Source organism: Syngnathus floridae, chromosome 10 (genome assembly GCF_059516105.1).
Source record: "Syngnathus floridae isolate MCC-2025c chromosome 10, RoL_Sflo_1.0, whole genome shotgun sequence".
NCBI classification, from domain to species: domain Eukaryota; kingdom Metazoa; phylum Chordata; class Actinopteri; order Syngnathiformes; family Syngnathidae; genus Syngnathus; species Syngnathus floridae.
The window spans coordinates 2,241,804-2,269,036 of NC_142422.1; the positions used below are offsets into that span (position 1 = coordinate 2,241,804).

At 44.0% G+C, this 27,233-nt stretch overlaps 4 protein-coding genes across 10 annotated transcripts; 3 read left to right on the forward strand and 1 right to left on the reverse strand.

The window, feature by feature from the left end:
* The first annotated feature begins 867 nt into the window (after positions 1–867).
* Positions 868–12,737, forward strand: LOC148391701 (retinoic acid receptor beta-like). 4 transcript variants are annotated; one of them, XR_015860837.1, is made up of 15 exons: positions 868–1,296; positions 1,630–1,763; positions 1,835–1,976; positions 2,784–2,959; positions 3,089–3,265; positions 3,405–3,609; positions 3,692–3,850; positions 3,943–4,115; positions 5,623–5,739; positions 5,835–6,401; positions 7,215–7,354; positions 7,615–7,721; positions 7,888–8,165; positions 8,282–8,475; positions 9,777–12,737. XR_015860837.1 is itself a non-coding variant. In XM_088387006.1 (8 exons), exons 1-8 carry the CDS (start codon positions 1,065–1,067, stop codon positions 4,107–4,109), a joined length of 1,392 nt encoding a protein of 463 aa, XP_088243132.1. In that variant the 5' UTR covers positions 868–1,064; the 3' UTR covers positions 4,110–4,814. The 4 variants fall into 4 exon arrangements, 1 of the variants encoding a protein (XP_088243132.1); XR_015860838.1 differs by having other exon boundaries at positions 7,615–8,165; positions 8,575–12,737; XR_015860836.1 differs by having other exon boundaries at positions 7,615–8,165.
* nek10 (NIMA-related kinase 10) lies at positions 4,920–16,535 on the reverse strand. Of its 3 annotated transcripts, XM_088386997.1 has the most exons (34): positions 16,248–16,535; positions 11,980–12,065; positions 11,338–11,398; positions 11,158–11,252; positions 10,984–11,079; positions 10,829–10,913; positions 10,575–10,773; positions 10,437–10,504; positions 10,283–10,362; positions 10,085–10,171; positions 9,803–10,027; positions 9,672–9,745; positions 9,352–9,413; positions 9,215–9,286; positions 9,080–9,144; positions 8,917–9,019; positions 8,722–8,850; positions 8,526–8,663; positions 8,405–8,450; positions 8,225–8,346; positions 8,049–8,151; positions 7,884–7,959; positions 7,620–7,749; positions 7,463–7,533; positions 7,071–7,278; positions 6,926–6,989; positions 6,824–6,865; positions 6,709–6,754; positions 6,248–6,443; positions 6,070–6,180; positions 5,908–6,007; positions 5,802–5,842; positions 5,605–5,702; positions 4,920–5,202 (listed from the first exon to the last, which is right to left on the reverse strand). In XM_088386997.1, exons 1-34 carry the CDS (start codon positions 16,296–16,298, stop codon positions 5,157–5,159), a joined length of 3,276 nt encoding a protein of 1,091 aa, XP_088243123.1. In that variant the 5' UTR covers positions 16,299–16,535; the 3' UTR covers positions 4,920–5,156. The 3 variants fall into 3 exon arrangements, with proteins under 3 accessions (XP_088243123.1, XP_088243124.1, XP_088243125.1); XM_088386998.1 differs by lacking the exon at positions 16,248–16,535 and adding an exon at positions 12,161–12,494 and having other exon boundaries at positions 10,437–10,653; positions 10,732–10,913; positions 11,158–11,398; XM_088386999.1 differs by lacking the exon at positions 16,248–16,535 and adding an exon at positions 12,161–12,494 and having other exon boundaries at positions 10,437–10,913; positions 11,158–11,398.
* On the forward strand, positions 14,599–22,100 carry septin7b (septin 7b). 2 transcript variants are annotated; one of them, XM_088387010.1, is made up of 13 exons: positions 14,599–14,750; positions 16,268–16,374; positions 17,153–17,253; positions 17,330–17,464; positions 18,779–18,896; positions 19,000–19,092; positions 19,224–19,320; positions 19,393–19,444; positions 19,522–19,650; positions 19,966–19,986; positions 20,492–20,627; positions 20,715–20,857; positions 20,967–22,100. In XM_088387010.1, exons 1-13 carry the CDS (start codon positions 14,615–14,617, stop codon positions 21,004–21,006), a joined length of 1,308 nt encoding a protein of 435 aa, XP_088243136.1. In that variant the 5' UTR covers positions 14,599–14,614; the 3' UTR covers positions 21,007–22,100. The 2 variants fall into 2 exon arrangements, with proteins under 2 accessions (XP_088243136.1, XP_088243137.1); XM_088387011.1 differs by lacking the exon at positions 19,966–19,986.
* A 1,294-nt stretch (positions 22,101–23,394) lies between these two features.
* On the forward strand, positions 23,395–27,033 carry ngly2 (N-glycanase 2). Its single transcript, XM_088387003.1, has 12 exons — positions 23,395–24,029; positions 24,245–24,384; positions 24,464–24,639; positions 24,732–24,892; positions 25,033–25,173; positions 25,296–25,417; positions 25,513–25,681; positions 25,800–25,945; positions 26,032–26,147; positions 26,206–26,332; positions 26,536–26,669; positions 26,798–27,033. Exons 1-12 carry the CDS (start codon positions 23,575–23,577, stop codon positions 26,921–26,923), a joined length of 2,013 nt encoding a protein of 670 aa, XP_088243129.1. The 5' UTR covers positions 23,395–23,574; the 3' UTR covers positions 26,924–27,033.
* Positions 27,034–27,233: the final 200 nt, after the last annotated feature.

Genomic DNA, 27,233 nt, shown 5'->3' on the forward strand with positions numbered 1-27,233 from the left:
AAAAGTCAAGAGGCCGTTTCGGAGGAATGTTGGGGATGCGGCTTTATTCTTTAAGAGGGTTGGAATTTTTCTGCAAAGGAAGAGGAGATGGAATGTTTCACACACTTGTCCTCTGGATGACCTAGCACGCGCACGCGCGTGCACGCGCGTGCACGCACGCACACACAAAAGGGTTAATGCATAATAACCTTAAACTGGGAGTATAACCAGAACCAGTGAACATAAGCAAGATAGAGACTTTTTTTATGGTGGCGTTTTTTGCATTTTCATTCTGCCTCTTTTTAAGTAAATAAATTTCCTCCTCCTTTTTTACAGATGAGCCACTTAAATTATGCTGCGGCAGATTGAATTAAGGGCCATCACGAGCACAAATATTTCTCTGTTAAAGTCAATGCGTGAGGAAGAGGAGACATCGCAGATGAAGATAAACGAGGCTTGTTATTGATTGTGTAAGAAGGCCAAATGTTTTTCTTCTGCTGGCCTTTTTTATTTTATTTTTCGTAACAATGATGGATTGTGGAATTATTACTCCACGTTACATGAGGAAAGATGCTTGCATGAGCCATCTCAAGGTGAGCAATGTGATTTTTTAAAAAAGGTTAATCTTACAGGATGTTTTTTAAAATCAAAATTTCCAAACGCGTAATATTACAAGAATATATAAATTAATTTTTAACACGATTCCTTTTTTATAATAAAGTAAAAAGTCAAACATTTATCAAACAAAAAATCTTTTTTGTGTTTTCTTGTTTTGAGTGCGCCCTGTTTTGTAATGTAATGTGATTTTTTACAAAAGGCATAAACAAAGAAAGAAAATGTATTCAAAAGCGCTTTGGCGAAAGTGCTGTGACGTCACCGTGGGTCATTTGAAGGTCAGCGCACAGAGGCGGTTCACGCAGAGTTCAGGTCGGGTGCGAACTGACTCCTTTTTCATTTTCTTGTAGTCCTCAAGTGGACCCGTCCAACTTTTTGGTTCGGTCCAAAACAAACTGCTGCTTGAGGACTGCGGCACGCTGACACCGAGAAGGAAAATATCAGCAACAAAAATAATAATAAGAAGAAAGATGTTCGACTACATGGACCTGCAGGTCTTCGACACCGCGAAGCCGGCGAGCCCGTGCATGCTGACGGCCGGCAACCCGAACGATATCCGACGGCAACGCCTGGAGCGCCCCTCGGAGCACCGCCCGGTGCAGCGGCTCACTGCGGGGGACCTCCCGGAGCTCTTCCACGGATACTGGCAATGCTCACCGCTCAGTGGCGTGGAATGTGGATGTGTGAAACAGCAGCGTGAAGGTACCGAACCGCTCTGGCGTTCTTTCATGCCAAAAGAAGATATGACGTCATCATAAAAAGTCATGAAATATGCGCAATGCCTGTCTGTCGCTTTAAATGAAAACACCTTTGAAGCCCTGACTTTAACTTGAAACCCTAATTTCAAACTTTAACTTGAAACCCTAATTTCAAACTTTAACTTGAAACACCTAACCAGGTGAGAGTCCCTAAATTAAAGCCCTGACTTGAAACCCTAATTGAGGCCTGATTTCTTAATTTGAAACCCAACCTTAATTTTAAAATCCTATTCTTTGCTTCAAAGCCTAACCTGAAACTTATTTTTCCTTATTACAGCCATGGTAAGCCCCAGCAGTTCGTCCATGTGCACCCCCTCCTCTCCTCCACCTCGCACCTACAAACCTTGCTTCATCTGCCAGGACAAATCATCAGGCTACCACTACGGAGTCAGCGCCTGCGAAGGTTGCAAGGTAACACAAAATCAGAACTATTGAATTTAGCAACAGCTAGCTCTTTTCTAACGTTTCCCTCCTTGGGTCAGGGTTTCTTTCGCCGTAGCGTCCAGAAGAAAATGTCATACACGTGTCAGCGAGACAGGAAGTGTGTCATCACCAAGGTGACCAGGAACACGTGTCAGTACTGCAGGCTGCACAAGTGCTTGGCGGTCGGCATGTCCCAACAATGTAAGTGCAAAACACTTTTAGCATTAGCATTAGCTACGCAATAGAAAAACACTGGCTTTAAACCCAATTTTCGCCTGTCATGTAATAAGTTATGTCAGCATTGAACATAAGGGGTTGTGTACATATGTTTCATGACACATAGCTGTTTTCATGTTTTGTGTGATTGCACGTGTTTTTTGTCATGCCAAACGAATGCCCTCCTGTTAGATGGCACTGATTTCAGTGCTGCCCTTTTTTTCTTTTTTTTTTTTTTTTTACTGGAGCACCTGTCACCAAATATGTCAGTGCATGTGCCTGCAAAAAATGTGTTAGTGACCCACATAGTGCGAGCGTGTGTGTGTGTATGTGAGAGTGAATTTCGTAGCAGTCAGGCTCTGCTATTGGCCAACCTGTGGCCATGTGTCATGGAGGCGGGCAGGCTGTGGTATATTACATAAGAGTGGCGTCACATGGCATGCAAACACACACACACACACAGTGCAAAATGGAATAAGGACGTAACATGAGCTCCTCACATTGAACTCTTTACACACCAGCAAAGAAGAAGTAGAGCAGCGTGGCCTGTTGCGTAATAGCATCCACTCACATGTGCCTCAGTCAGTAGGACAACGTGGAGAAAATGGGTTTGCGTTACATGTTGGACTTTAAAAGGAAAGTCTCTTCCGGTTATTATGACTATATTTGTGTTTCCAACATGTTTGAGTTAAAAAAGTGCCTGAAAAAAAACTTACAAAAACTACATTTAACATAAAAAGTGTCGATTTAAAAATCTGCATTAAATGAAATTAAAAAATGTGATGTGTTCAGCGGTGAGGAACGACAGAACGAGTCAGAAGAAGGCCAAGAAGCAGGACGAAGTTCCAAAGATGGCCATCGGGGACACGTACGAGATGACAGCCGAGCTGGACGCCATCGTGGAGAAGATCTGCATGGCGCACAGAGACACGTTCCCGCCACTACGCCAACTCGGACAATACACCACAGTGAGTGTTGGTGGAATCAAAATGTGTTGGAGTTTTGTTTAGACAAAAATAGTGCTTTGCTACCATCACCTCGAGTCAATATTCGGACAAAAGTAGTAACCCTTTGCCACATCAATATCCCCCTTATAGAAGTCCAGCTCTGAGCAGAGGGTCCAGTTGGACTTGGGTCTGTGGGACAAGTTCAGCGATCTGGCCACAAGGTGCATCATCAAAGTGGTGGAGTTTGCCAAACGAGTGCCCGGATTCACCGGCCTCAACATGGCCGACCAGATCACCCTGCTCAGGTCCGCCTGCCTGGATATGCTGGTGAGAAATCACTTTTCTTTCCACTTTTACCTGATTTGTAGGAAAATTGATCTGAATCTCTTTCCGTATTGTTTAACTATTGATTTCACGACGTTTGTTTTGGACACAAGTAAATCATGATTATCTCCTGGCTGTTTAGATTCTGAGGATTTGCGCTCGCTACACCCCGGAAAAGGACACCATGACCTTCTCGGATGGCCTGACGCTGACGCGAACTCAGATCCACAACGCCGGCTTTGGTCCGCTCACCGATCCGGTTTTCACTTTCGCCGGACAGATGGTGCCTTTACAAATGGACGACACTGAAAGCGGACTCCTCAGCGCCATCTGTCTTGTTTCCGGGGGTAATGCATGCTTTTGTCAATACATGTCTCCCAGGTGCAAATCAAATCTTTACTCATGTTATTTTTTTTCGGGCGGAGGCAGATCGGCAGGACCTGAAGGAGCCGTCCAAGGTGGAGGTGTTGCAGGAGCCTCTACTGGAGGCTTTAAAGATCTACTCGCGTAAACGTCGGCCCAGCGCCCAACTGCTCTTCCCCAGGGCCCTCATGAAGATCACAGACCTGCGCAGTATCAGCGCGAAAGGTGCCACAAAATCATTGCACATTCCTTTTGCTAACTTCGAGCCCAGTTTGAGAAGCACAGCTATAAAGAAAGTCCCATGTGTGTTTTTTAAGGAGCTGAGCGTGTGGTCACCTTGAAAATGGAAATCCCGGGCTGCATGCCGCCCCTCATCCAAGAGATGCTGGACGAGGTCCCGGAAAACAAAGAAAACAATTCTTGGACAATTGAGGGATGTGGTCGTCAGCTTGACCATCTCAGGGAACAACAGCAACAAAGCTAACCTCTTGTAAGATCTTCTGGACTTTATTTATATTGCTAAGACAGCTCATGGATTTGTTTTACCTCGTGGTGGGATATGTCAGGGTTCAAAATAAGCAAGCTAACACTTTTCCAGGTCTGAAAATGGTCCAAAATAGTAGCGAGCAATACAAACTGGATTACGCTTCCAATCCATTGGGTACTCAAATTCAGGATTAAAAAAAAAGATTATATTTCTTGTGAGGTTTACATTTTACTGTTTACATTTTTATTTTACATTTTTTCAAGTTACAAGAATTTACATTTTTGGGGGGGGTGTTTACAGTCCTTTCAAATATTGTTCACGTGTTTGTATGCCGGGTAGTTGGAAAAACTAAATAGAGACTCTGTGTAATTGGATTTTTCCAATAAGGGAAAAAAAATTCCGAGGTGAGTTCATAATTGACTTGCCACGTGGGCCCGTGAGCACGCATGTGAGCGGAAACACGTGTAAACCGTACACAGTACCAATCGCCGTCACCTCATTCAGCTGCTTAAAGTTGGGGTTCTCATACTTTTGTGGTCCAGATTTTTCCACCCCAGTCCTCTCCAGTTGTTTAATTCACTTGAAACAGTGTTGCCATGGCAACCTCTTAAAAACTGCCCAAGCCTCCTCATCTCATAGCAGGTTGATTAACAATGATGTGTCATTAATATATTAAACACTCACTGACTCCTGTTGATTATATTCATTTGAAGATGAATAGGTTATTATGCAGTTCATTGAGTGCAACGTACTTCCCTCTACAGGTGTATGAAGGTACTACATGACAAAATATACACTCCAGAATCCTTCGGATTGTCACATATTTTAATAATGAAAGCTTAGAAGGCATCACAGATATCCCACAAATAGCATTTTGTGAAAGTTTTATTTTTCCATGTAGTTTAAAGTGCAAAGATGCAGAAAGTGACTGAAACAAAGAAATTTAGCTTTCTTACCTGAATATGTCACATAATATTGGTGCAAATGAGAACAAGCCCGAGTAATTTATTAAATAAGTTCAAATAGAGGATTTCCATTAGTGATTCAAGACGATGAATGCGGCCGGCGCTCGCTTTTTTTCTTTGCCTCCCTAAAATCAACACAAAACACATAGTTTAATGAATGAAGCGCGTACTGAGAAGTATTTCTAATGCTTTGTCTCCCTCTTGTGGCTAAATAAGGTACTGCTCACTAAACACTTGACAGTGTCGTTCCTTTCCTTTTCTTTTCACAGTGACGGCTACAAATTAATCATAATTTGCAATAAACCAGGAAAATTCATATCACAACGTATCAACACAACTAAAGTGTACCTAATATTATGGCCTGCCTTTCAATTACTGTATGTGCTCGTGTTGACGTCAGCAGCAGACTGAACAGACCTGACTGTGTGAGTTCATTTCCTCTATAAATGTGTTTTGCTTGACTTCTATTTAGGTATGCGGTTTTACACACACACCCACACACCCGAAGTGCTGTTTGTTCAACCTACTCAGTTGTGCCCACACAGGAAGCAGCTTGTCGCCATGGTGACGTGCACCTGCCATCTTGGTAGTAGCCGTTTTCGTCCAGCAGCTCCTCTACCACGGCCTGAGGAGAACCAGGGTGGAATTTCATCAAATTTGAGGTGGGAAATGCATTGGAAAATACTGTCTGAGCCTTAAATATAAAAAGAAAATCCATGTGTACCTGCATCTGCTCATACGTGACTCCTTCCCTCAGACAATCACCTGTGGAAGGGAGAAGCACAATCATTGAGATCTTTTTTTTGGAGTAAACCACACTCAAGTCGTACCTGAGTCTTCAGCAACGTTTCCAGTCAAGGGAAGCACCATAGGCCTCCAGTCTGGACTACTGGAACCAGACTCCATCAGATCACATGACGCCTGGACCAGCTGCAGGGAAGAAACATTTTGTAGGCCTTCACAGAGGCAAGAAACCATATTTGTAGTCCCACCTTGCTGATCTCCATCTTCAGGTTATGCGGGTCACTTCCAAACTGGAACAGGGACTTTTTGAACTGTTCCACGAGCCGCCTCTTGACGTTGTGACGAGGAGCTGGAGGAAGCTGGAAAAAAAGGATCAGATTTTGACTTCAGTTTAATTTGGGAAGGAATATACAATGGCGTGTGTACCTGCGTGATGTAGAGCACTTTGTGAAGCTGCACAAGCAACCTGTGAATCGGGTCCTCGATCTGCCGGAGGTTCCTCTGGGAGACGCAGAGTCCTGACAATACCCAAGCCGAGTTGACATCACTAAAGTCAACATTACAGCAAATAATCCAAAAGGTACCTGATCTCGATTTCACCCTCACTGTCGCGAAATCCTCTCTGAAAGGACACAAAGAAATTTTATTTTTTAAAAAAAGCACTTATGAAACCAGCTTATGAGAAATAAGGATGGATTTACAGTGCATGCTTCAAGTGATACAATTCAGATTTGTTTTCCTATCACAATAGGAATAATCGCAAAAATTCAACAACGGGAATCAAACCATTGAGTGCCAATGACGAATATATTCATCCCTTACGTATATCGAAATGTGAATCGTGTCACTTCAACCACGCAGTGTAAACAGGCAAAAGGTTGACTTGCCCACGTGGAGGGAGATGAGGTGTAACACAGGAAGCAGATTTTGACCCTTAAAGGTTTGAAAAATAATCAGCTGTGTTCAAGTTTGTCAAAGAAACCGTAAAGGCACGCAACTGACTGTAGTATGGTCCATCTTTCATCTCTGCTTCTTCCTGAGCATCTGAAAAAATATTAACATCTCATCATTTTGACACAGAGTCTAAATGAATATAATTGTTACCTAAATTTGAATTTTCTTCAATGTTACTTGGAGGAAAGTGCTCAGATGTTGTGAAGGCTTGTTTCTAGAAGAACAGTGGGAAAAAATGGCTGAGATGTTTACAGTTGCTGTGTGAGTTCATTTGACTCCAAAAAAGCCAGACTACCTGAGCCAGGACTGAGCAGCAGCAGTTTTTCCCACTGCGCCGCCCTTCCAGGAAATACCTCTGCGCCCGTTTCCTGTCACGTTCAGCTCGTTTCTCCAGCGCAAAGTGAGAAGCGTACAGAGCGTCCATCTGCTTCATCATCAGGTCGGCCATCCGGGAGCTCACCGTCACGATGTCAGGACGGCATTCCGGGTCTGGACTCAAGCACCTGGGTAGTTCAAAAACAGGACAGGAAACTAATCTGGAATTGACATTAAAAGTTGGATACATCGCCCAGAGTCAAGGTATTTCTGTTTGCATGTTTTTACAGTTAGCTTCCATGCTATACATTTCACATCGTATGTTAGCATTAAGCTAGTAGACTTTTGTTAGATGAAATAGAACATTGGCACCATTTGATCATGTCCTCCAGCCTGTCCGAGTAAATTCCGTCTTCCAGTGGCTCATAGACGGCTTCAACAATCTACAATAACAAAAACAACTTACAATATTGTGAATTCTCCCACATTTTATGCTGTGTGTGTGTTTTTGTGTGTGTTTCTAGTCCACCTTGCTGGCTAGCGATAGCATGTTGTTGCTATAAAATGGCGGCTCCAAGGCGGCCATTTGATAGAGGATGCAGCCAAGGGCCCAAATGTCGGCCTTTTCACCGTACGGCTCGTTCTTCACCACCTCTGGACTGACACACACACACACACACACACACACACACATTCACACAACAACACACACATTTTGATTTGTCTTCAGTTACTTATTGAAATTCAATACTACGCTTTCTATTTCCTAAAAATGTCACTTGTCTGTTCTCACCAAGAGTACAAGATGGTGCCCACCACCGAGGTCATCTTACTGCTCTCCTGCTTCTGTTTAGCCAGGCCAAAGTCAGCTGCGGACGAGAAGAACCGTCGACGCCGTGTTACACAATCATGGAACAAGTGTGACGTTGCTGGTAAAAAAAAAAAGCATGAACGTTACTGATGGTGACTTTGTCCTTGTCGCCCAGCATGATGTTGTTGGGTGTCAGGTCTCGGTGGACGATGTGTTTGTCTTTGTGGAGGTAGCGCAGGGCCAAACACATCTATGACGGACATGGTAATCATCTACACAAAAAATAATAATGTCAAAAATGATCTCTTCAGAAAGCTTAAGACCTGGATGAAGATGTTCCAGATTTGTTCCTCTGTGAAGCTCTGCTGCTTCTCCTTCAGGGAGTTGCAACGTTCCAGGAGAGGAACTCCCTCGATGAGTTCCATCACGATGTAAAGCTTGTCGTCTAGGAGCGAGCCAGTCAAACCATCTGTCATCTTCATCTACTTAGAAGAGAGCCTCACCTTGCAGGAAGGTCTTGTAGTACTTGACGATATTCGGATGGGCCATCTGCACGAAAAAAGGGACACATGAAGTAAGTCCTCACGTGGTTTGAACAAAATAGAAAAAAAAAAAAGCTCCAACCTGTTCTTTAATGATGGCCAACTCGGCGATGATCTTCTCCACGTTACAGTCGCGTGACTTCTTATCTTTGCCGAACGCCTGGTTGTGGAGGTTGACCTCTTTCAGGGCCACCAGATTGCCAGTGCTCTGCTTGCGGACCTGAAACCTCACAGTGTCACGAAAACCAGATGGACCTCCAAGTTCAACGCTTCCATACCTTAAATACACTTCCAAAAGCGCCAGTGCCGAGATGATCCAGTACAGCGTAGCCATTGATCATCTTGAGCGCGGGCCGGTTCTGGTCCACAGCCACGATGCTCTCTCGCAGGTTCTTTAGCTCCTCCTCCTGTAAAAACAAAAAATCAGTAAGCCAAGAGTTAATAAATAGATGGATTCGTGTTAATTGTCTCACAGAATAGTCCAACACTTTAATTTGAAGACCCTTGTAGGCTTCCAAGTCCCGCACATAATGGCCCACGTCAATAAACGATTCATAAAGGTCTGTGAGAAACAGCCTGGAAGAAAAAAATAATAAATCAACTTAACATCCATCACGTTGGTGATGTCATCGGTACCTCTTGAAGTGATGTCTGTTCCTTTCCACGCTGAAGAGAAAGCGCAGCGCTCGGAATGCGTAACACTGCCAAGCGACCAATCAGCTCATGTTACGCCGACAATGTGTGTCATCATATATCACAAACGAGTCATACTTGTAAAGAGGACGGCTCGGCTTCCGAGTTTCGCGGAAAAGTCAGTTTGGCCAGGATATAGATTCCGTTTTCCTGGAGGGGAAACTCAACTGGATTCAATTGTTATGTTTTCCACTCACTTCTTGGTCTGAACCGACCTGCACGATGTGATGAGCGCACGAGTCGTCCACGCTGAGCTCGGTCAGAACTGTGCAGCAGGCTGCAAGAAAAAAAACAAAAACCATCTTGGCTGGATATAAAAATACTTCAGATTTTTTTTACAAATGGGTAGAATAGAAGAATGAAGCTTCTCCTTTCGGGAAATGACTTGTTTACATTCTCAGCCTGTGATAAAACATCTCAGGGGATCCTGGATGTTTTTTTTTTCAGGCAACAAATCACTCGTTTAAACCGCTGCAGCTTGACCTCTGACCTGGAAAAAAATGTTCCCTAGTCTGTGCTTGTGTTGTCGGCCAACCTGACTGCAGGGCCACGACGTTGTCGGCAACCTGGCGCCGTCCGAGCTCCTCCGTTGTATGTTCTCCGCCGGCGCTGTTAAAATATTATTTTTTTTGTATCCCAGGAAGGCACCAAAAAACCAAAGCTCACCTGTGGAGCAGCTTTAAAAGTGTGTTCACGCCTCCCCAACTGTGCACCTCCGCCCTGGCCTGGGCGTCCTGGCAGAGCTGCACCAGAACCCAGGCCACACTCCACTGGAGTTTAAGGTGGGGTCCATGCAACAGACTGAGCAGCACCGGCACAGCTTCAGCATCCCTCAGCTGGTCTCGGATACGTGGCACCGGAGAGAGGAGCCTCAGGAGCTCAGCGGCCATCCTGAAACAGCGTGAAACATGAACCTCCGCTGAAGAGATCCAGTTGAATTCAACTAACCGTTTAGACGACAGGTCGTAGTCCTGGAGGACGACCACGAGGTTCTCCACAATGGGAAGTTCGCCCATATCTGCTCTGCACTGTGGACTGGAGGAGAATAGTGACGAGGGGAGGCCGAGGCCCCCTCTGGCCACCCTGTTGCGCCGCCACTGAAGTCAACAATCTTAAATCGAAACGGATGATGGAGACTAATTTTACCTTTCAGCCAAAGTGGTTAGAAGTGTGAGGTTTCCGAGAACCAGGCTGTGGTCTGTGGTAGACAGCAGCTTCACCAGCGTCTACAAAAAAAAATGGTTGAAGAGCCTTAAAACTTTCCTTCTATTTCAAAGCAAGATGTTGATCGACATCTTACTGTGTGAATGCCGCTCTCAACGACCCAGACTCTTTCGTTGTCCACGGCTGACAACTTCTGGAAAATGTCTGCATAGCAATCAGCAAAGCTCCAAAAAATATTTTGAAATTATTATTAGTTTTAATGAAGCGTACTCACAGGTCATGGTGACCAGTAACTGCTCAGCCAGCGCCGGTTGGCCACACGCCAAGTACATATCAGCAACGCATTTCATATACTGACAAGAAGATAACGTCCATTTGTCAAAATTTGAATTTTTTTGTGTTTCATCATCCCTGTCTTTTTTTTTTTTTACCCTGGCAAGTGATTGGACGCCTTGGAGAAGATAAAACATTTTCTGAAAAGAAAAATAGATGAGTAGATGGTTGAAGTTACTCGTGCAAAGTTTTCACCTGATGCTGAGGATCCCTGATGAGCAATCGAAGACACATCAGAACTCTCAGGGCCCCATCGGGCGGCGCCAGTTCTATCCAATCACTGCACAGGAAAGGAGAAGACCAAACTGTCGACTTTTTCTATTTTAGAATCAACAGCAATTTTGTTTTACCTGCAAAGTCGGTTGTTGACCAGCAAGGTGAGGATGTCTGCAAAAAGCTTCTGTGATGGGTGGCTGCTAAAACATCTCAGCTTGCGATATGTTACGCTGGAACAGGAAGCTCTTTAAATTACCCTCCTATTATATTACATTGTGGGCCATGATAATATTTTTGGTCACCCAAACCTGAATTTCTCCAGCTCGGCAGATTCCCCATTGTTGTTTTTGGGTGTGTGCGGGTTGTGGAATCTGCTACCGACTGCTTTGGTTTGACCCGACACCTGCAACACATATGGAGCGGCACACCTGAGGAAACATGAGCCTCTTTGTATCGAAATCAAAACAGCCTGCTTTGTTTTCCTTCACCTCTTGTTTGTGGTTGCTCTTGGCAAGGAGGGCCTGAAGCCTTCTCAGATTACATGGTGTCCTGCGAAAATGTTTCTTGTCAGTCACTGCTTACTTTTCTTCCATTATTGACAGAATAGAAGAAAAAATTCAACAAAAAAAGATGTTTGGCACACAATTTGATCTTTTTTTTTTTTTGAGGCGCAACCCACAGCTCTGCCGCTCTTCCCACAAATGCACATTCCTTACAAATGTGGCACACATTAAAAGGGGACTAATATTTTCTTATTTTTGTGCTATTGTTGAGGGTTAGGCTACACACTTCCCAGCATGCTTTGCAGCATTCTTTGTCAAATTGATGCAAGCTACATCAAAGTGCAGAAGAATGAGAAAGAGAATGTGCATACTGTTTTAATTAGCTTCATAACTTTGTCCTTTAATCACTAATGAGCGTGTTGCACTATTAAATTAGGTGCCAACACAGCACAATTGTACTAACATAAAACCAACCAATAAAGGACAAATATAAAGAACCAAACCACAGCACCAACATCATCACCATATCCTGTGAGAATCTTTTTTAATATAAGATGACGTCATGTATATTTGATGTTAATGATGTCACAAACATATTAGATCACAGCTAAGGGGCGTATCGCTTACTCGTTGTGGATTTCTGTGGATGGCAAGGTTTTTTTGTCCCCTCTGCTGTCTTTTTTTACTCGCTTGGACATTTTTTTTTGAGTCATCTGTGGAGGTAAACACAATTCTTTTATGTCATTAACAAGTCAACTGTATACTAGGAAAAAATGAAGCTTTTTAACCTAAAACTTTGACATCTTACCCTTCCTCCATTGTCATAAATGGTGATTAGGTTATAATTTCGCCTTGTTGTTTAGGTTGAAAATTTCGCCCTCTTGTTATTAGTCCATTCAAAGAAGATCTAACATTGGTAATAAAACGACGCTCGAAGCAGCAGAGGTAGCAGTGGCAGTCTTGGTTGCCATGGATACAAGTAACGCGTCATATTTCCTATGGAATGAAGTAGCAACTAATAATTAAATGAGGAACAGTTATGACTATATGTCAATTATTAGCATACATTAGGCCAGCTACACGTAATAATTGATCATTGTAACTATTTTCTTAGATTTATAAGAAACGTTTAAAAAAAGTATGCTTCTCAGTGAAACCCCGCGAGACTAGACTTTGTCTGAAAAGAATTCAGCGTGCTCGCGAGACTTGCTCACTAGCATTCACGTAGGAGCTGCGTAGAGATTGCAGCGCAGCTACGGGAATTGTGCTTGCACTTACGTCATTTATAGTACGTAACTCGCGTAAATGCGCTCAGACTGGGGGAATGTCGGCTCGTGAATGATCTGCTATTGAGGCGGCAGGGAGCGTCAACGCTATGGGTGAGCGTGCTTGCTTCTTCGGCTACCGTCTTTTAGATCTATCGCCCAAGCCGGTTGTAAAAATGCCACGATTATGATCGATGTCCGCGTTATATCTGCTACATTTGACCGGGGTGCTTTTTGAAAAGCTTGTACAGTCGTCTGAGCAACCAACGCCCAGTCGTCCGCCTCCACTTGGATACGCTAGCTTAGCATTAGCTTCATTTTTGGCTAGCAGCTAGCGGGAGTGTCATTTCCTGTCGCTTGCTCTTTAGCAAACTCCTAAAAAAATCCAAGTTAACCGCAACACTACACTCGTTTTACGATATCGGCAACCCTTAATACTTTTAATTTAATCTTTCGCCGCTAACATTGCCACGCCGGGGTGATTTATTCGCTGCACCATGGTCAGTTTATGGATTTAAACAGCGTTCGGTAATTATTCCTGGTTTGTAGAAAAAAAGAGACATGTGTCTTTCTTATATTGTTTTATTTATCACCAATTGAATGAGTTGAAAGTCCTAAAACGCTAATTTGAGCCATTTAGCTCGTAGCTGTGCCCCACAAAAAAAAAGACCATGGACCCTGAATTCAACATGCCAGATAATAGTCGTACATGTGTGTTTTTATAAATCCTGAAATTAATTGTGTTGTTGATCATTCAAAACAAGGTAGCCTGGAGGTAACACTAAGGTTTAAAAGAGGAGAAGGCAGGCCGCCCCTGCTTTCTAATCTGGATTAAATTGGATTTTGTCTCTCAGCAGGCATCTTTTGACTTCTAAAATCACTGGTCTAAGACTATTGCAGCCTGTGTATTAAGTGTCCTGTGAATCAATAACTAGTTAGTACAGTATAATGACTTTTCATGACAGTACGTTCATCATTATGGGTCTGTGGTATTCTCATAAATCAATTTGTCATAAATCATTTGTCAGAGATGAAATGCAACATTGTTATTTTTCCACCAGTAAATTGAAGAAAACAAAGTCAAGGAAAAGAAATGGAACGCGGATAAGTACTATACGGTGTCAGCTTGAGTTACGAGTGACCTGATTTACAAGTTTTCCAAGACACGAGCTGTTACTCTGCCAATTATCTTCTTTTTTTACTTGGCTGCAAGAATTTGAGAGGCAAACGCTAGCTGCCAGCAGCAAACTCAATTCGCTTCCACACGAGAATAAATCTGGCACTTGGTAAACAATTCTTCAAAGAGCAGACACTCAAGTTGTTGTCACTTCCAATTGAAGTTTACTGTCAAATAAAACATCAAACTAAAAGCATTCCACATTGTGAGTTTAACCAAACATCTTGTGTTTGCTAAAAAAAAAAAGTACACAGGAAAATAACAAAATGGGCTGAAAATAATTGCATCATAAATCGCAATCAGAATATTGATATTTAATTGTAATTAGATTATTTTTGAAATTGCATTGTCCTTCCCCTATTAGAATGAGTGGACATAGCAGTTGGTTCCTCTTGAAGATATATCAGATGTCGGTTACTCGTGAAGGAAATGTCTGTGATAAGAAAAACACGTTTGTTAATGACCAATCCGCCGAGCGCTCATGGGCAAACTGCAGCACAGGGAAGAGATGCTCTTCTTTTGCTTCGGAGCCCGAGGCAAACACTGAAATAAATCGTCTTTTTCTTCATCACATAAAGGGAGTGCATGTTGTGAAACACAGCCAGTGGGTCAAATGTCTCCTGTTATATGTTTGTCATGTGCTCTGATGCTCATTTTTGCTCTCTTCTCTTTGCTTCCTGGTGCCAATGTGTTGCCCCCACACCGATCTGCATAAAACAGCTGTAAGTATTCAAGTCATCCTTTGCGATAATAAATGATAATTGCAGCTAATATGAATGACTTAATCTAAATATATCCAAAATAATACGAGCTGGAAAAGATGGCCTGTGATTTCCCGTCGTTTGTCTTGCAGCAGCAAAAGAACCTCGAAGGATATGTCGGCTTCGCAAGCCTCCCCAACCAAGTGTACAGGAAGTCGGTCAAGAGGGGCTTTGAGTTCACCCTGATGGTCGTTGGTAAGAGCGCAAGCTGCCTGCCTTGTTGTGCTTTCAATTGTCTCATTGTGTTCCCCCCCCAAAAGGCGCTTGGCATTTCAATGTCTTCGCTGTGGTTTGTTTTGTTGAGACAAGATTGTGTCTCTCTCTGTGTGTGTGTGTGTAGCCGTATTTATACACTTCGGACAAGCCACCCGCTTTGTCTTTGCCAAGTGAGAAAGCTGCGGAGGCGGCTCGGAATAATCTGCGACATCATCTTGCAGCAACACTGATGGAAATAAAATGCAGAGTTTCTCCTCCGGCTCGTTAGTTTAGAGGGAAAATGCTTGCTCGGGTCAAAAGCATTTCCTGTGCGTGGATCGAGTGTTCGTAAAGGCGCGTCTCTAAGAATAACTCGCGCTGAACTTTTTTTTTGCTCCGCACGCAGCTGGACACGCTCCAAACGTGTTAGCGAGAGCGTCGATGACAAAAGACGAGGCCTTCTGTTTCTTTTTGTGTCGTTATAGCTGTATTAGTCTAGCCCCGCAATGTTTAAAACAAGGAACCCTAGTGGTTAGCATTCCTGCCTCACAGTTCTGAGGTTCTGGGTTACCCCACAAAGGCTACTGACACGATTTATCGATCTAAAGCGTGGAAGCGGCTAACGATATGTACATCTTTCAAAAAGGTAGTTTTAGTCGTGATTTAGGTTTCCTCGTTGTGTTTGGAACCGATTTTCCCATTTCGGGCCCGATTGTGGAATGTGAGCCGACATGGAAAAGGTTTTAGAGGCTCATTTTTAGTGAACAGCTTGTTTTCTTTGTGTTGCCATTCTCCCACTAACACACACACGCACACACTCAGTGTTGCGCTTGTCTTGGCTGCGCTTCGCATGGAGCCCACATGGCCCAGCAGTGCAATACAAGAACGTCACCAAGGGGAGGAGGTGTGAGTGAAGAAGGGACCCATGCCAGCGTCCATCGTGGCTTCCTGTTCTGGCTTTGCGGGAAAACATTTTTTTTTTGCTAAAAAAAAAAAAAAAAGCAAATTCCTCAACTCCACTGTCTGTTGAACGTTAGCCAGGCCGAACCAGGATCAATGTTCACGTGAGCCCATGATCCTTTGGATCGCGTCCACGCTGGAGCGCCAAAGCTTGACAAGGTTCCAGAGGAGCACAATGAGATGCTCTGTTGGTTGTCTAACAACCATTAACATGCACAAATGCTTTGTGGATTGCGTTGTTGCATTTGTTTTGTATTCACTCATTCACTGTGAATAAATACACTTGAGGTCCAACCATTTTGGGATGCTGGCCCCATCGGGAAAATTAGGACACTTATTAGTGACATCTCTGATCCGCTGATGAAAGGAGACTTTTGAAAGCTCTCCTCTTTCATCAATAGCCGCTTTAAACAACAAAGTGTACATATGAATGGCAAAGGAAATTCACCGTCCCTAAGCCCCGCCTCCTAAAGGCTTGTTTACAAACGATACAGCTTGCAATTAGTTTTTGTATTTCTTCACAATAAGAGTCGTGACCTTTGCTGCTCTTCCTCCAGGTGAATCGGGGTTGGGCAAATCCACGCTCATCAACTCCCTCTTCCTCACCGATCTGTACTCATCAGAGTATCCCGGACCTTCGCATCGAATCAAGAAGACTGTCCAGGTACATCGGAGTCAAGACGTAAATTCCACTGCCGTGGAGATTCGGTTTCCTTTTAGCGTTAAAAGAAAGCGTGGCCAAATATTTTGCATCCGAGCCGGTCTCGATCGACAACGTAGATAGCGATTCTATTTCTACTTCTCGTGTTCAGTGTCAGCTGGCTCCTAACCTTGACACCTCTGTGGTTGCACCTTTGTCTTATCTGTGACAACACCGCTGTTTGTATGTTGGACCAGTTCTTCAACATAGCTAGCTAATATCACATTGCGAGGACGACCTGTCCCAACATGCCGCTGGCCTCGTGCGCGTGTGCGTGTGTGTGGCGATAGCCGGCGGCGCTAATGATTTTACAGAGGGGACCTCCAAAGTCCAGTGCGATTGACCACTCAGATCAATTGTATTGTTCCAGATTACGAAAAGCTTTTTAACCACACAGGCAATGTTGACATCTTGTATAACAACTAATGCTTCATGTAAAAAAAAATTAGCGTTGCATTCATCTTGAGAAAATTGATTCTTCAACCGATTAGCCTACCGATTAATCCAGTAAACAGGTAAAAAAAACAACATAATTTTCATTATTGAACAACAATAATGATATGTGAGGTGTGGATTTGATCTGTGTCGCTTTTGGGTGATCATCACACTCAAAACTGTCTGTGGCTTTTAAAGGCGGGTCCTTCCTGGCCCGGTGAGTGACATGGGTGTCGGTGTGCACGTTGAGTTCCTAAGCATCAGTCAGGGACAGTGTTGCTCATGTAAGAATGTTTTCTAACTTCAGGTGGAACAGTCGAAGGTGCTCATCAAGGAAGGCGGCGTGCAGTTGTTGCTCACAATCGTCGACACCCCGGGCTTCGGAGATGCCGTGGACAACAGCAACTGGTAAATATTTTCTGCTCGACAATTGAGGCTTCATCCATCCCTCGCCGTTCATCGATGTTGTCGTTTGCGTGCGCAGCTGGCAGCCGATCATCGACCACATCGACAGCAAGTTCGAGGACTACCTGAACTCCGAATCGCGCGTGAACAGACGGCAGATGCCCGACAGCCGAATTCACTGCTGCCTCTACTTTATCGCGCCGTCAGGACACGGGTGAGTGGCACAAACTCAATTGGCGCTCTCTTTTGATTTGAGTGCGCAGCGCCGTTTCCTACAACTGCCTCCGCTGGAACAGATAATGTGAGCCTGACCTAACTGTCTTGGAAGAGAGAAAAAAAACAAAAAGGCTTGCGTCACCATGGAGGAAGCGTTGACAAAATAGCCAGCAGCTGATTAAGACCTTGAAATGTTTTTTTGCCTGGAAGTGAGTCTAATCTCTATGCAGGCAATGTGGCACTGCGGCGTGGGCACACGCTAATAAAGCAGCCTCTGTCCTCTTTGCCGAGACGCCGTGTTTGCACAAGCTACGTCCTCAGGCCGCACTCTTCGCCTCCGAGCACGTCGAGACTCATGAGGATACGCTAAATTTTTTCTTTCTCATTTTTTTTTTTTTTTTGACAGACAATTCGGCTGTTAATCATCTCCCAAATTCTTTCCATATAGCAAAGCTAGCGCACACGTGTTTTTAATAAAAAGGCTCGAGGAGAAGCCACAGATCAAAACCTGATACTTTGGTGGCTTTGCATTTCTGCTGAATGTACTGCGGAAAGAGAAAATAGCTTCGTACTCGAATGGAGAAGTCCCTCTTTTGAATCGAAATGATAAGCATGCTGCTCATGTGCATATTTGTGGTTTGTCTTTATTCAATTGAAATGTGTTGCAACTTGCAGAAGGACTGCTATCTCGGCCATGGAAGCCAGATGATGAGCAAACATTTTGCTCACAGCATTTTTTTTTTTTAGAAGGGGAACTCCAGGCGTTTTATTTTGGGCAGTACTATATTGTATTATTACTGGATAAAATTGTGTTCTTGGAATAAGAAGGAAGCACATGACTCCCATCCATTTTCATCCCTCTCAGGGTGTGGCCATTTTGCCCTATAGCGCCCCCTGCTGTTTAATGAAATTGACATCAAAGTGCCTTTGCATATATCACGTCATGGGTATCGGCTCATTTTACAACTTGTGTCTTTTAGCATGCGTAAAAAGGCTTTTTTTTTTTTTTTTTTTTTTGTCTGGTGTTAAACGTGTGTGCCATTTCAAATCGAAACAAAAGTAAAACGATATCCAAACTTTGTGTGCGAGCCTGCCATAAATGCCGCGGCTTATTTATCCAGCCGTCAAGACGGGCCAAGAATAACTCTCTTTGCTTTTCTCATGACTGCGAGGTCGCTCTGACATTCGCAACATCCGTCTGCTGTCTCAGATGCCTTCTTACTCCCCAATCAAAGACTGATGAATGTAAACGTCTTTTCCGTAGCGTGTCAAAATGGCTAACGTCCAGTTGTTTGTGTTTACGTGGCCGCAGCTTGAAGCCCCTGGACATCGAGTTCATGAAGCGTCTGCACGAAAAAGTCAACGTTATCCCGCTGATCGCAAAAGCAGACACACTTACGCCAGAGGAATGCCAGCAATTCAAGAAGCAGGTCAACAATTTCCATTGCCCCCCCCCCCTCCCTCGGGTACCCTTGTCTTTCCTCTTCCTGTCGTGGACATCCTAAAATGGCGTCTCTCTTGCTTTGCCTGCAGATCATGCGGGAGATTCAGGAGCACAAGATCAAGATCTACGAGTTCCCCGAGACGGATGACGAAGAGGAGAACCGTCTTGTGAAGAGAATTAAGGTGCTCACAAACTACTCCAAAAAGTTTGGAGGGAAATTTGGGGGTTAGAAAAACTATAGAACCATTGAAGAGTTGGACATGTGCTTTCCAAAAGTTTCCAAATTTTTTAAAGATCTAAATGTCGTTTCCAGGACAAGCTGCCGTTGGCCGTGGTGGGCAGCAACACCATCATCGAGGTGAACAGCAAGCGCGTCAGGGGACGACAGTACCCATGGGGAGTCGCAGAAGGTGCCGACTCACTTTTTAAAGACACCCAGTACACAGCTAGGTTGTGTTTTTAATTTATTTTTTCCCTTCTAGTTGAGAACAGCGACCATTGCGACTTCACCATCCTCAGGGACATGCTCATCAGGTAGGTACTTCTCCATTACGAATTTAAGACGGTTTCACTCGACTGCGGCGAAAACAAAACGCTTGTCGTCCACCCAGGACTCACATGCAGGACTTGAAGGACGTGACAAACAACGTCCACTACGAGAACTACCGCAGCAGGAAGCTGGCTGCCGTCACCTACAACGGTGTGGAGAACAACAGGGCCAAGGGACAACTGTCCACCAAGTAAGCTACGTTCAAGTCTCCGCTAACACAATAAAACGTTTTGGGCTCTGCGGTGAAATGTCAGGATGAGCTTTAAGTGCACCATAAATAAATTCAGCAATTTTAGCTTCATCCTGAAATGTTCCCCCAGAGCTCAATAATTTTGGTGAGAACTGTAGAATGAGGTGTTTAACAAAAACACAATGTCGGGTTTTGTAGTTTTTAGCCCCCAGCGCTAACACGCTAAGCTAACACACCGCTCACATTGTGCGACACACTTTTTAGTGCATGAGCTCACATTGCATGCTTTGTTTGTTTTGTGCCGTCTTTTTTTAGAATGGACGCAGTCGAAGGAATGTAAGTGGTCATTTTATTTGTGTTCTTGTTCTTTTTTGTTTTGTTTTTTTTCCTTCTCCCCCACGCCTGATCGCTTTCATTCCTCTGCTGTTTCCTTCGCCTCATCCTCGTGCCCTTTCCTCCGACCAGCTGGTGGCTCCTTGGCAAAGAATCACAAATGGACAATTTTGCACCCGTGGCACTCTTCTGTCTTTCTGTGGGCTCTCGTAGACTGAGATGTTGCAGTGGGGTACACACATTTTGTTTTATTTATGGATTTCGTCTTCACTGGTTTGGGACCAAATGGTGGAATTGGCTCTACGTGGACCGGAGCATTTGTATGTGTGTGTACCCTGCTCAGAGAGGGCCTGCAATCAAGTCAGCATGTTTCCAGGTCCAGCTGCTGATTCTTCTCTATTCCACCGCTCTCTTTCCTTCGTCCGTGCGCATGAACCACGAGAACCCCTTTTTTGAAAAGTCGTTCGTGGCGGTAACCGTGTGTGTGTGTCTTTGTGTGCTCGTCCAGGAGTCCTCTGGCCCAAATGGAGGAGGAGCGGCGGGAGCACGTGACCAAGATGAAGAAGATGGAAATGGAGATGGAGCAGGTGTTTGAGATGAAAGTCAAGGAGAAAGTGCAGAAGCTCAAGGACTCTGAAGCAGAGGTGATACATGCAAACACATTTTTAGTTCAATTCTATGAAAATTTTGAAAATAAAAGCTGAGACTTGTTCTCTGTTTTGCGCGCGTAGCTTCAGCGGCGCCACGAGCAGATGAAGAAGAATCTGGAGGCGCAGCACAAGGAGCTGGAGGAGAAGAGGCGTGTGTTTGAGGAGGAGCGAGCCAACTGGGAAGCCCAACAGCGCCTGGAGCAGCAGAAACTGGAGGCCTCCAGGTCAGACACACCGACGCTCACATTGTTCCAACAAGCCATTAAAAAAAAAAAAAAAGTCCCCTCATAAAATGAAATGTTTACGAATGGTGTCAATTTGTTTGTTTTCCAGAACTCTGGAGAAGAACAAAAAGAAAGGCAAGATCTTTTAAAGAGACAGTCGTCAAGGACCAACCCGCGTCCGCTTAGTTCTCTTTGCCAATGTTTGCCGCTCAGGGCACCATCAGTGTGTGGCACTGACGCCCCCCCCCCCCCCCCCCCCCCCTCCCCGTTCAACTTTAACCCCATCTTCCTCTTTCTCTTGCTCCTGCACCCTGTTGCAGTGGGTGTGTCTCAAATTCTTTGGGAAACATCCCTCACACACAATCCGAGGACTCATCATCATTGAAGAATGTGTTTACTTTAACAACAGTAAAACATCAAAGTAGAAAAAGGCCAAACCGTTATTATTTTAATTATTATTATTATTATTGTTATTGGTGTTGTTCTTACTGTTGTAACTCTGGCCCGGCCCCTTCCTGCTGCGCTCTTTTTTCCTACCAAGCAAGGTTGCTTTTTAATTTACGTGGTGTTTTTTTTTTTTTCCTTTTTTGACGGTTGTACAATCACATTTGACAGGACACAAATAAGAATTTACGTTCTAATAAGGCAGACGCTCTTCCATGTTTTGATACAGCGGGAAGATGAATTTTTTTTTTTTCTTGAAAGTACCCGCTGAAGCTGTTTAACCTTTTCAAGTTAGAAAAAAACAACTGGGCCTTTTTTTTATAGACTCAACTCCTGGCTTAAGCTTCTTATTTTCACATTATAACAATTTTTTTTCCCCTATCCACCTTTCTGTGTTTAGCCATCTACCGCTAGCATTGGACCACCATTTATATAATGTTAAAAGTATTATATTTCTCTTTATTTTTATTTTTATATATAAATATATACCGAGCCAGCTGAAGTAAGGCCTGCTTTTGTATGTGGAGAAGAAAAATAAAATCCTCAGAGACGTGAGAGCTGCGTCCACTGTTTATAAAGTTTTATAACATGCCACCAAATACAAAATTAGGAAAATAAAACCCGAAAATATTAGGTCATGCTGCGTTTAATGGCCAGTGAGAAATGAAGAGTCAACACCATGTTTTTTTTTTTCTTTTTGCTTTTGGCTATGTACTCCATTTCTTGTATTTTTAATGTTATTTTTTTTCCATTTGTATTGTACAAAGTCACTTAATAAAATCTGTGATCATATGGTTGACTCAGGTGGCTTCATTGCTGACTCTTAATCAAGCAGGGTTAGGGCCATGAAAAAAAATACAGTATTCTAGATTTTTTTATTCTTCAGTAAAATACTTGGACTCAACATGTAAAAGTGGTAATTTTTTATATAGGCACTAATACTTTCAAAAGTACCGTATAAGTTCACGTGACTGCATGTCTTAAAATCCCCACTGGAGGTCGCTATTTTACCAAATACTGCGTTCAGAGAAACATATACCATATAGTATCTTTATCGTCTACGTACATATATTCTTATCATCACATGTAAGCTAAAAGTAAATTTGAAATACAGGTGAAGTTTTTTCGTGCTTCCTGCAGGTAAGTTTTGAATGACCTGTCGTCCTGCAGGTTGAATGGAGTATGGCACCCTCAGCTCCTTTTGCCCATCAGACCGACAAAGGTTTGAAACCTGTGTACTGGAAATTGAAGGTAAATATAGAACTGGCCGATAACTTTTTCTTACACATTTTATTTACTTACGTTTACGTGCTGCCAAACTTCTCGCGGCTTGAGGGAAATGTATACATAAAAATGTTTACAAATCAGTGCCGTTTTCTTTTTCTTTTTTTAAATCTTCAGGCTTACCGGTGTTTTTCTTGAAAAATCGCCGAGGTGGTGGTGGTTTTCTGGCCATCCTTGTCAAGATATCTTCAATTAAATTTGATTTTTCACTTTTGATCTTGTAAAAATGAATACACAAATACAATTGACTTATTTGATCATTTTAAACAAATTTGGGGGAAGTCATTTCTTACCTGACTTGTGTGCTTGTCTCCATTCAGACCGAAGACGTTTGTCAGCAGTAGAAACAAAAGAACAAGTTTGAGCATCTCCATTGTTATCCACTTTATGCTGCAGTTTCGAGGGCTCTTGCTGCCTTCTAAAGGTGCCACTGGGTTGATGATGCTGAATATGATGATGATGATGAAGATGCATCATGGGAGGCTGTTTACCTCCACGCATTAAAATAATTACACACACATCTCTCCATTTTCTCTGCACCTTGCTTCATTAAATCAGCAATTTTCACGTTCCTCCAGAGACGTTTATGAATCGTGACAGCAGCTCTAGTCACTCACATCCAATTTAATCTTCATTATACCATACCGTGCTGTAGGTAGATCTGCATAAAAATAACGCATAAAAACAACTTTTGTAAGCTTCTTTTATTTCTATAATTTTTTTAAGAAACGATTAACATAGTCACGTTTAAAAAAAAAACAATTGATAAATATTGACAAATAAGTGAATGTTTACATGCTTTTTGACCCACTACGGCCGCCGTCGTCATATTGTGACCCGCCTCTACCGCTACAAACGATTAGCGATTACCAGCCTCCACATTTGACACTAAACTCATCAAGAGTTTTAAGAATAAACTTTAAATGAAACAAATGGTTTAAATTCGTCGTTCGGTCCGACTCAACATTCGTTGTGGGGCGGAAAGAAGAATGTTGTGGTCATCGTCTCCTGTGCTCTACTTCATCCTAGCTAGCGTTCACGTGACGTTCGCCGCGAAAGAGATACCGAAGCGGCGGTTCAAGTTGACCGACGATGAGGCGAGCCCAGCCGGCTTGGAGCCCCACGACAACTTGGTGGAGCGGAGACGCTACGGAGAACTGGAACCGGGAGAACCGGCTGCAGCGTTCACGGTGCCGACTCTGAGTGGGGAGTTTGTGTACCGGCCAGGAGAACCGAGTTGGGCGGGGGTCTCGCTGGTCATCCACGCGTTTACCAACAAGTCCGGTTTTCTCGAGTGTTTGTGGAACTCCTCGGCGTCCTTGGCCAGCCTCGTCCAGGAGCTGCCGACCAGCACTCACCTGCTCTTCCTCTCCCTGGACGACTCTGCGGCCACGGACGCGCTCTGGATGCGGGAAAGGCTGCTGGACGCCGCCAATAAGCACGGGTGACTTTCACACTAATTTACTCCACGAATATCACAAAAAAATGAGATTACTAATTATTTTTACAACAATTATATCGCAATTGGTGTATGCAGACAGGTATACAATGATGCAGAGTCAATGCCTTAAATGTATGTCAAGTCAAGTCAAGTCAAGTCAAGTCAAGTCAAGTCAAGTTTATTTGGATTGATTTGTGTGTGTGTGTGTGTTGTTTAAGCCAAAAAGAGGTTTTGTCCAGACTTCATGTGTCTCCTGTGCCGGTTTTTGCTGTTGGCAACTGGATCTCCAGCGTCTTGTACTCCTGGGCCTGCAAGGGGCACAACTGCGGCCTCGCCCAGGCTGTGTTCACTTCCGAGGGTGAGTGACTCGCCCAAAAAAAGAAAAACGATTACCCACAACTCGACCTACAAGTTCATCATGCTCTCCATTCCCTCAGGATGGGAAGTGCCCGTGGTTGTCAAGCGACTGGACGGAAGATACGACTGGCTGACCGCTCGCTGGGGGAACATGAGGTACAAGCTAAAGGACGTGGGGGATGGCTGCGAGCCGTCATCGTCTGTGGAAGGTGCTGTAGCCTGGCTGTCAGAGGGAAACTGCTCATTCTTCACTAAGGTCACGTTCAAATCATAAATATGTGTCACTTCTTTCTTATTGAAGCTATTATTTTATTATAAAGCCTGCAAATTGCCTTCATCTCCCCGCAGGTCCAAAATATGGCCAAGTCCAATGCCTCTGGCGTGCTGGTCTACGCCTTGGCAGGAAACTCCATCCAGGACATGAACTGCGTGGACGCTGAGTGTCTCACGCCACTCGGCCTGCCCGCAGCCATGGTGCACATCCAGCCGGCCGTCGCCCGTGCACTCAGGTCTCATCGCCACACAAAAGCCTTAATCCACCACCATGGAGATGACATTTTAATGCTGTTATCAAATGCTCTGATTGCTCGATTATCAGATCTGTATGAAGGTCATTTGGATTAATCAGTTTTTTTTTTTTTTTTGACAGGTCAGGTCTGGCAGTGAGTGTGTCTTTCCAGACCACCCCATCTCCCAACTTCTTCATTGGTATCGACCAGCAGGGGGCGCTGGCCGAATTGGGCTGGTTCCTCTACCCCTCCTTCAGCTTTGTCAACTGGCAGGCGCAGTGGTGAGTAAAAAAAAAATCAAACAGTGAAAGTGAAATATTAGATGGCTTGTTTCATGTTGTTAGAGTTTGAAAACTGTTGGAGTGTACATCAATGTAAATTTAGAATAAATGTTTGTGTCCAGGTTTGACTTCTCCACAGCTCTGCAGCTGAAATTGGAATCTCCCGCAACCGTGGTGACCGTCTTTGACAAAGTACAAATGCAAGGGGACAAAGGAGCCGTGGCTGATGTTAACCTGCCGCCAGGTGGCGCTATTTCACTTTTAAAATTGTTTCCGTTGAGCACAGCTCAAGCTCAAACGTGATGAGAATATTCATATATTCATATTGTGTGTGAGCAGACTTGTCAACGTTTGACACGCTGATGCTGGACGCCTCGCTGTCGTGTCCCGGCAGCAGAGACGCGTCATGTCCTAAGTGGGATCACACGGTTCAACTTTTCGTCTGCTGCGATCACCTCGGACCTTACTGCCACGTCGAGCTGGGACGCTGGATCACCGCTTTCCGAAGGTACGACCGCTCACGTTTCTTGAAAACGTTTTTACATTACGTCTGGAAATATAATGACAAAAAAAAATCAGTGTGACCTAGAAACAATAAAAATATGACTATGTATTGTGCTGTGCAGAAGAATCGGTCGCTGGCAGACAGACGTGTCACCCCTCCTTCCGGTACTGGACGCCGGCGTTTGTCGCTTCACCATGAAGACAGCTCCGTGGGCCATGCCCTGGATGGTTTCCCTCAACCTGAGGTTCAGCGTCGCCAACCTGACGGGTAGGGGACCACTGACGCAGCATGTGGCTCAAGAAATGAGTTAAGATTGCATATTCTTGATGATCAATATCCGATTGATCAATCAGGAGAGAAGCTCCGCCCCTTCCGAGTGATGTCACTGTATGACGGCGGGACCTTCGACAAGACGTACAACCTGCGCTACCCCCCCATCAAGTTCCCCGTGCCTGCCTCTGCCAAAAAGGTAAAATTCGCCGTCCATAAGATGGTGGACGATTCTGACGACGTGCGGCGGCCTGCAGGTGGAGCTCTACGCCGTCATCACGGGACACGGTAGCGACGAAAACGGATGTGGGGAGTTTTGCGTCACCTCGCACCACTTCCTGGTCAACGGCGTTTACAACAACACGCGATCCTTTGACTCTGCGGGTGAGCAGCGCTGCTATTTTGTACTTGGTGCTAATTGTCAAGATAAAGGGAAAAAAACATTTTATGATTTTAGGAGGAAAAAAAATCGATGGAGTGATAAGAAGAAAAATCAAAATGCGGTTTTATATTTTTGATAATCAGTTATTTTAGGAAGTAATTTTAACGGCGAGCTCCTAACTTGAGCTCTTTGTGGGTTCGAGAAGGATCTGCGTTGGGCTGCACCGAGCACGTGAAGGAGGGCGCTGTGCCCAACGAGCACGGCACGTGGCTGTACGGCCGCGGCGGATGGTGTGATGGACTACAGGTGGACCCCTGGAGGCTTGATGTCACTGCGCAGGTACAAGTCACTCTTACTAAGTACAGTGGAACGCCGATTTTTTTTTTTTTTACATCGCTGGTGCTGGGCCAAAGCTTTTATGGTTTTTACAAAAAGCCTTTTGTTATTTTTTGTGGGTTTGTTTACAGTTGGATGTTAGCGGTCAGGCATCCAACACGGTTTGTTACTTCGGTCTGTTCAACGGGAAGGATCCAGACCCGACTCAGCAGCCGGGTTATATCGTCATGTCGTCCTTCCTCGTCTTCTACAAATGAAAGCCAAAAAAATCCTCCTTCAAAATGAAATAACAGTTAATTTATCTCCTGTTCTTTGCGACTGTAATTTATAGTTGTTATTTTTCATAATAAGAAAATCAATTCAAATATTTGACTTTGCACTGATTGATTTTCCATATGTAGTAAATTTTGAAAAGTATTTGAAAACAAACAAAAATTTTTTTGCTTCATTTGTCATTTTAAATGCCGGTCGCAACTTTAATCGAGTAATTAAGTTTAATTAAAATTTTAAATTAGTTTTCATTTTAATTCACCTTGATGTAGTGTCAAAATTAAATTAGTATAAAGT

What these genes read in the sequence shown, in the direction of transcription:
- septin7b (XM_088387010.1), top strand. Translation starts at nt 14,615, where the DNA reads ATGGCCTGTGATTTCCCGTCGTTTGTCTTGCAGCAGCAAAAGAACCTC. An exon ending in AAGGGACAACTGTCCACCAA is followed by an intron (nt 19,651 to 19,965) that starts GTAAGCTACGTT and finishes GTCTTTTTTTAG; the next exon opens with AATGGACGCAGTCGAAGGAA. An exon ending in CAGAAACTGGAGGCCTCCAG is followed by an intron (nt 20,858 to 20,966) that starts GTCAGACACACC and finishes TTTGTTTTCCAG; the next exon opens with AACTCTGGAGAAGAACAAAA.
- ngly2 (XM_088387003.1), top strand. Translation starts at nt 23,575, where the DNA reads ATGTTGTGGTCATCGTCTCCTGTGCTCTACTTCATCCTAGCTAGCGTT. An exon ending in CAGCGTCGCCAACCTGACGG is followed by an intron (nt 25,946 to 26,031) that starts GTAGGGGACCAC and finishes TTGATCAATCAG; the next exon opens with GAGAGAAGCTCCGCCCCTTC. An exon ending in TGCCTGCCTCTGCCAAAAAG is followed by an intron (nt 26,148 to 26,205) that starts GTAAAATTCGCC and finishes GGCGGCCTGCAG; the next exon opens with GTGGAGCTCTACGCCGTCAT.
- LOC148391701 (XM_088387006.1), top strand. Translation starts at nt 1,065, where the DNA reads ATGTTCGACTACATGGACCTGCAGGTCTTCGACACCGCGAAGCCGGCG. An exon ending in GGTCGGCATGTCCCAACAAT is followed by an intron (nt 1,977 to 2,783) that starts GTAAGTGCAAAA and finishes TGATGTGTTCAG; the next exon opens with CGGTGAGGAACGACAGAACG. An exon ending in AACTCGGACAATACACCACA is followed by an intron (nt 2,960 to 3,088) that starts GTGAGTGTTGGT and finishes TCCCCCTTATAG; the next exon opens with AAGTCCAGCTCTGAGCAGAG.
- nek10 (XM_088386997.1), bottom strand. Translation starts at nt 16,298, where the DNA reads ATGAGCGTGGATTTGCCCAACCCCGATTCACCTGGAGGAAGAGCAGCA. An exon ending in TCAGGGATCCTCAGCATCAG is followed by an intron (nt 10,774 to 10,828) that starts GTGAAAACTTTG and finishes TTTTCTTTTCAG; the next exon opens with AAAATGTTTTATCTTCTCCA. An exon ending in TGAAGATGGAGATCAGCAAG is followed by an intron (nt 6,008 to 6,069) that starts GTGGGACTACAA and finishes TCTTCCCTGCAG; the next exon opens with CTGGTCCAGGCGTCATGTGA.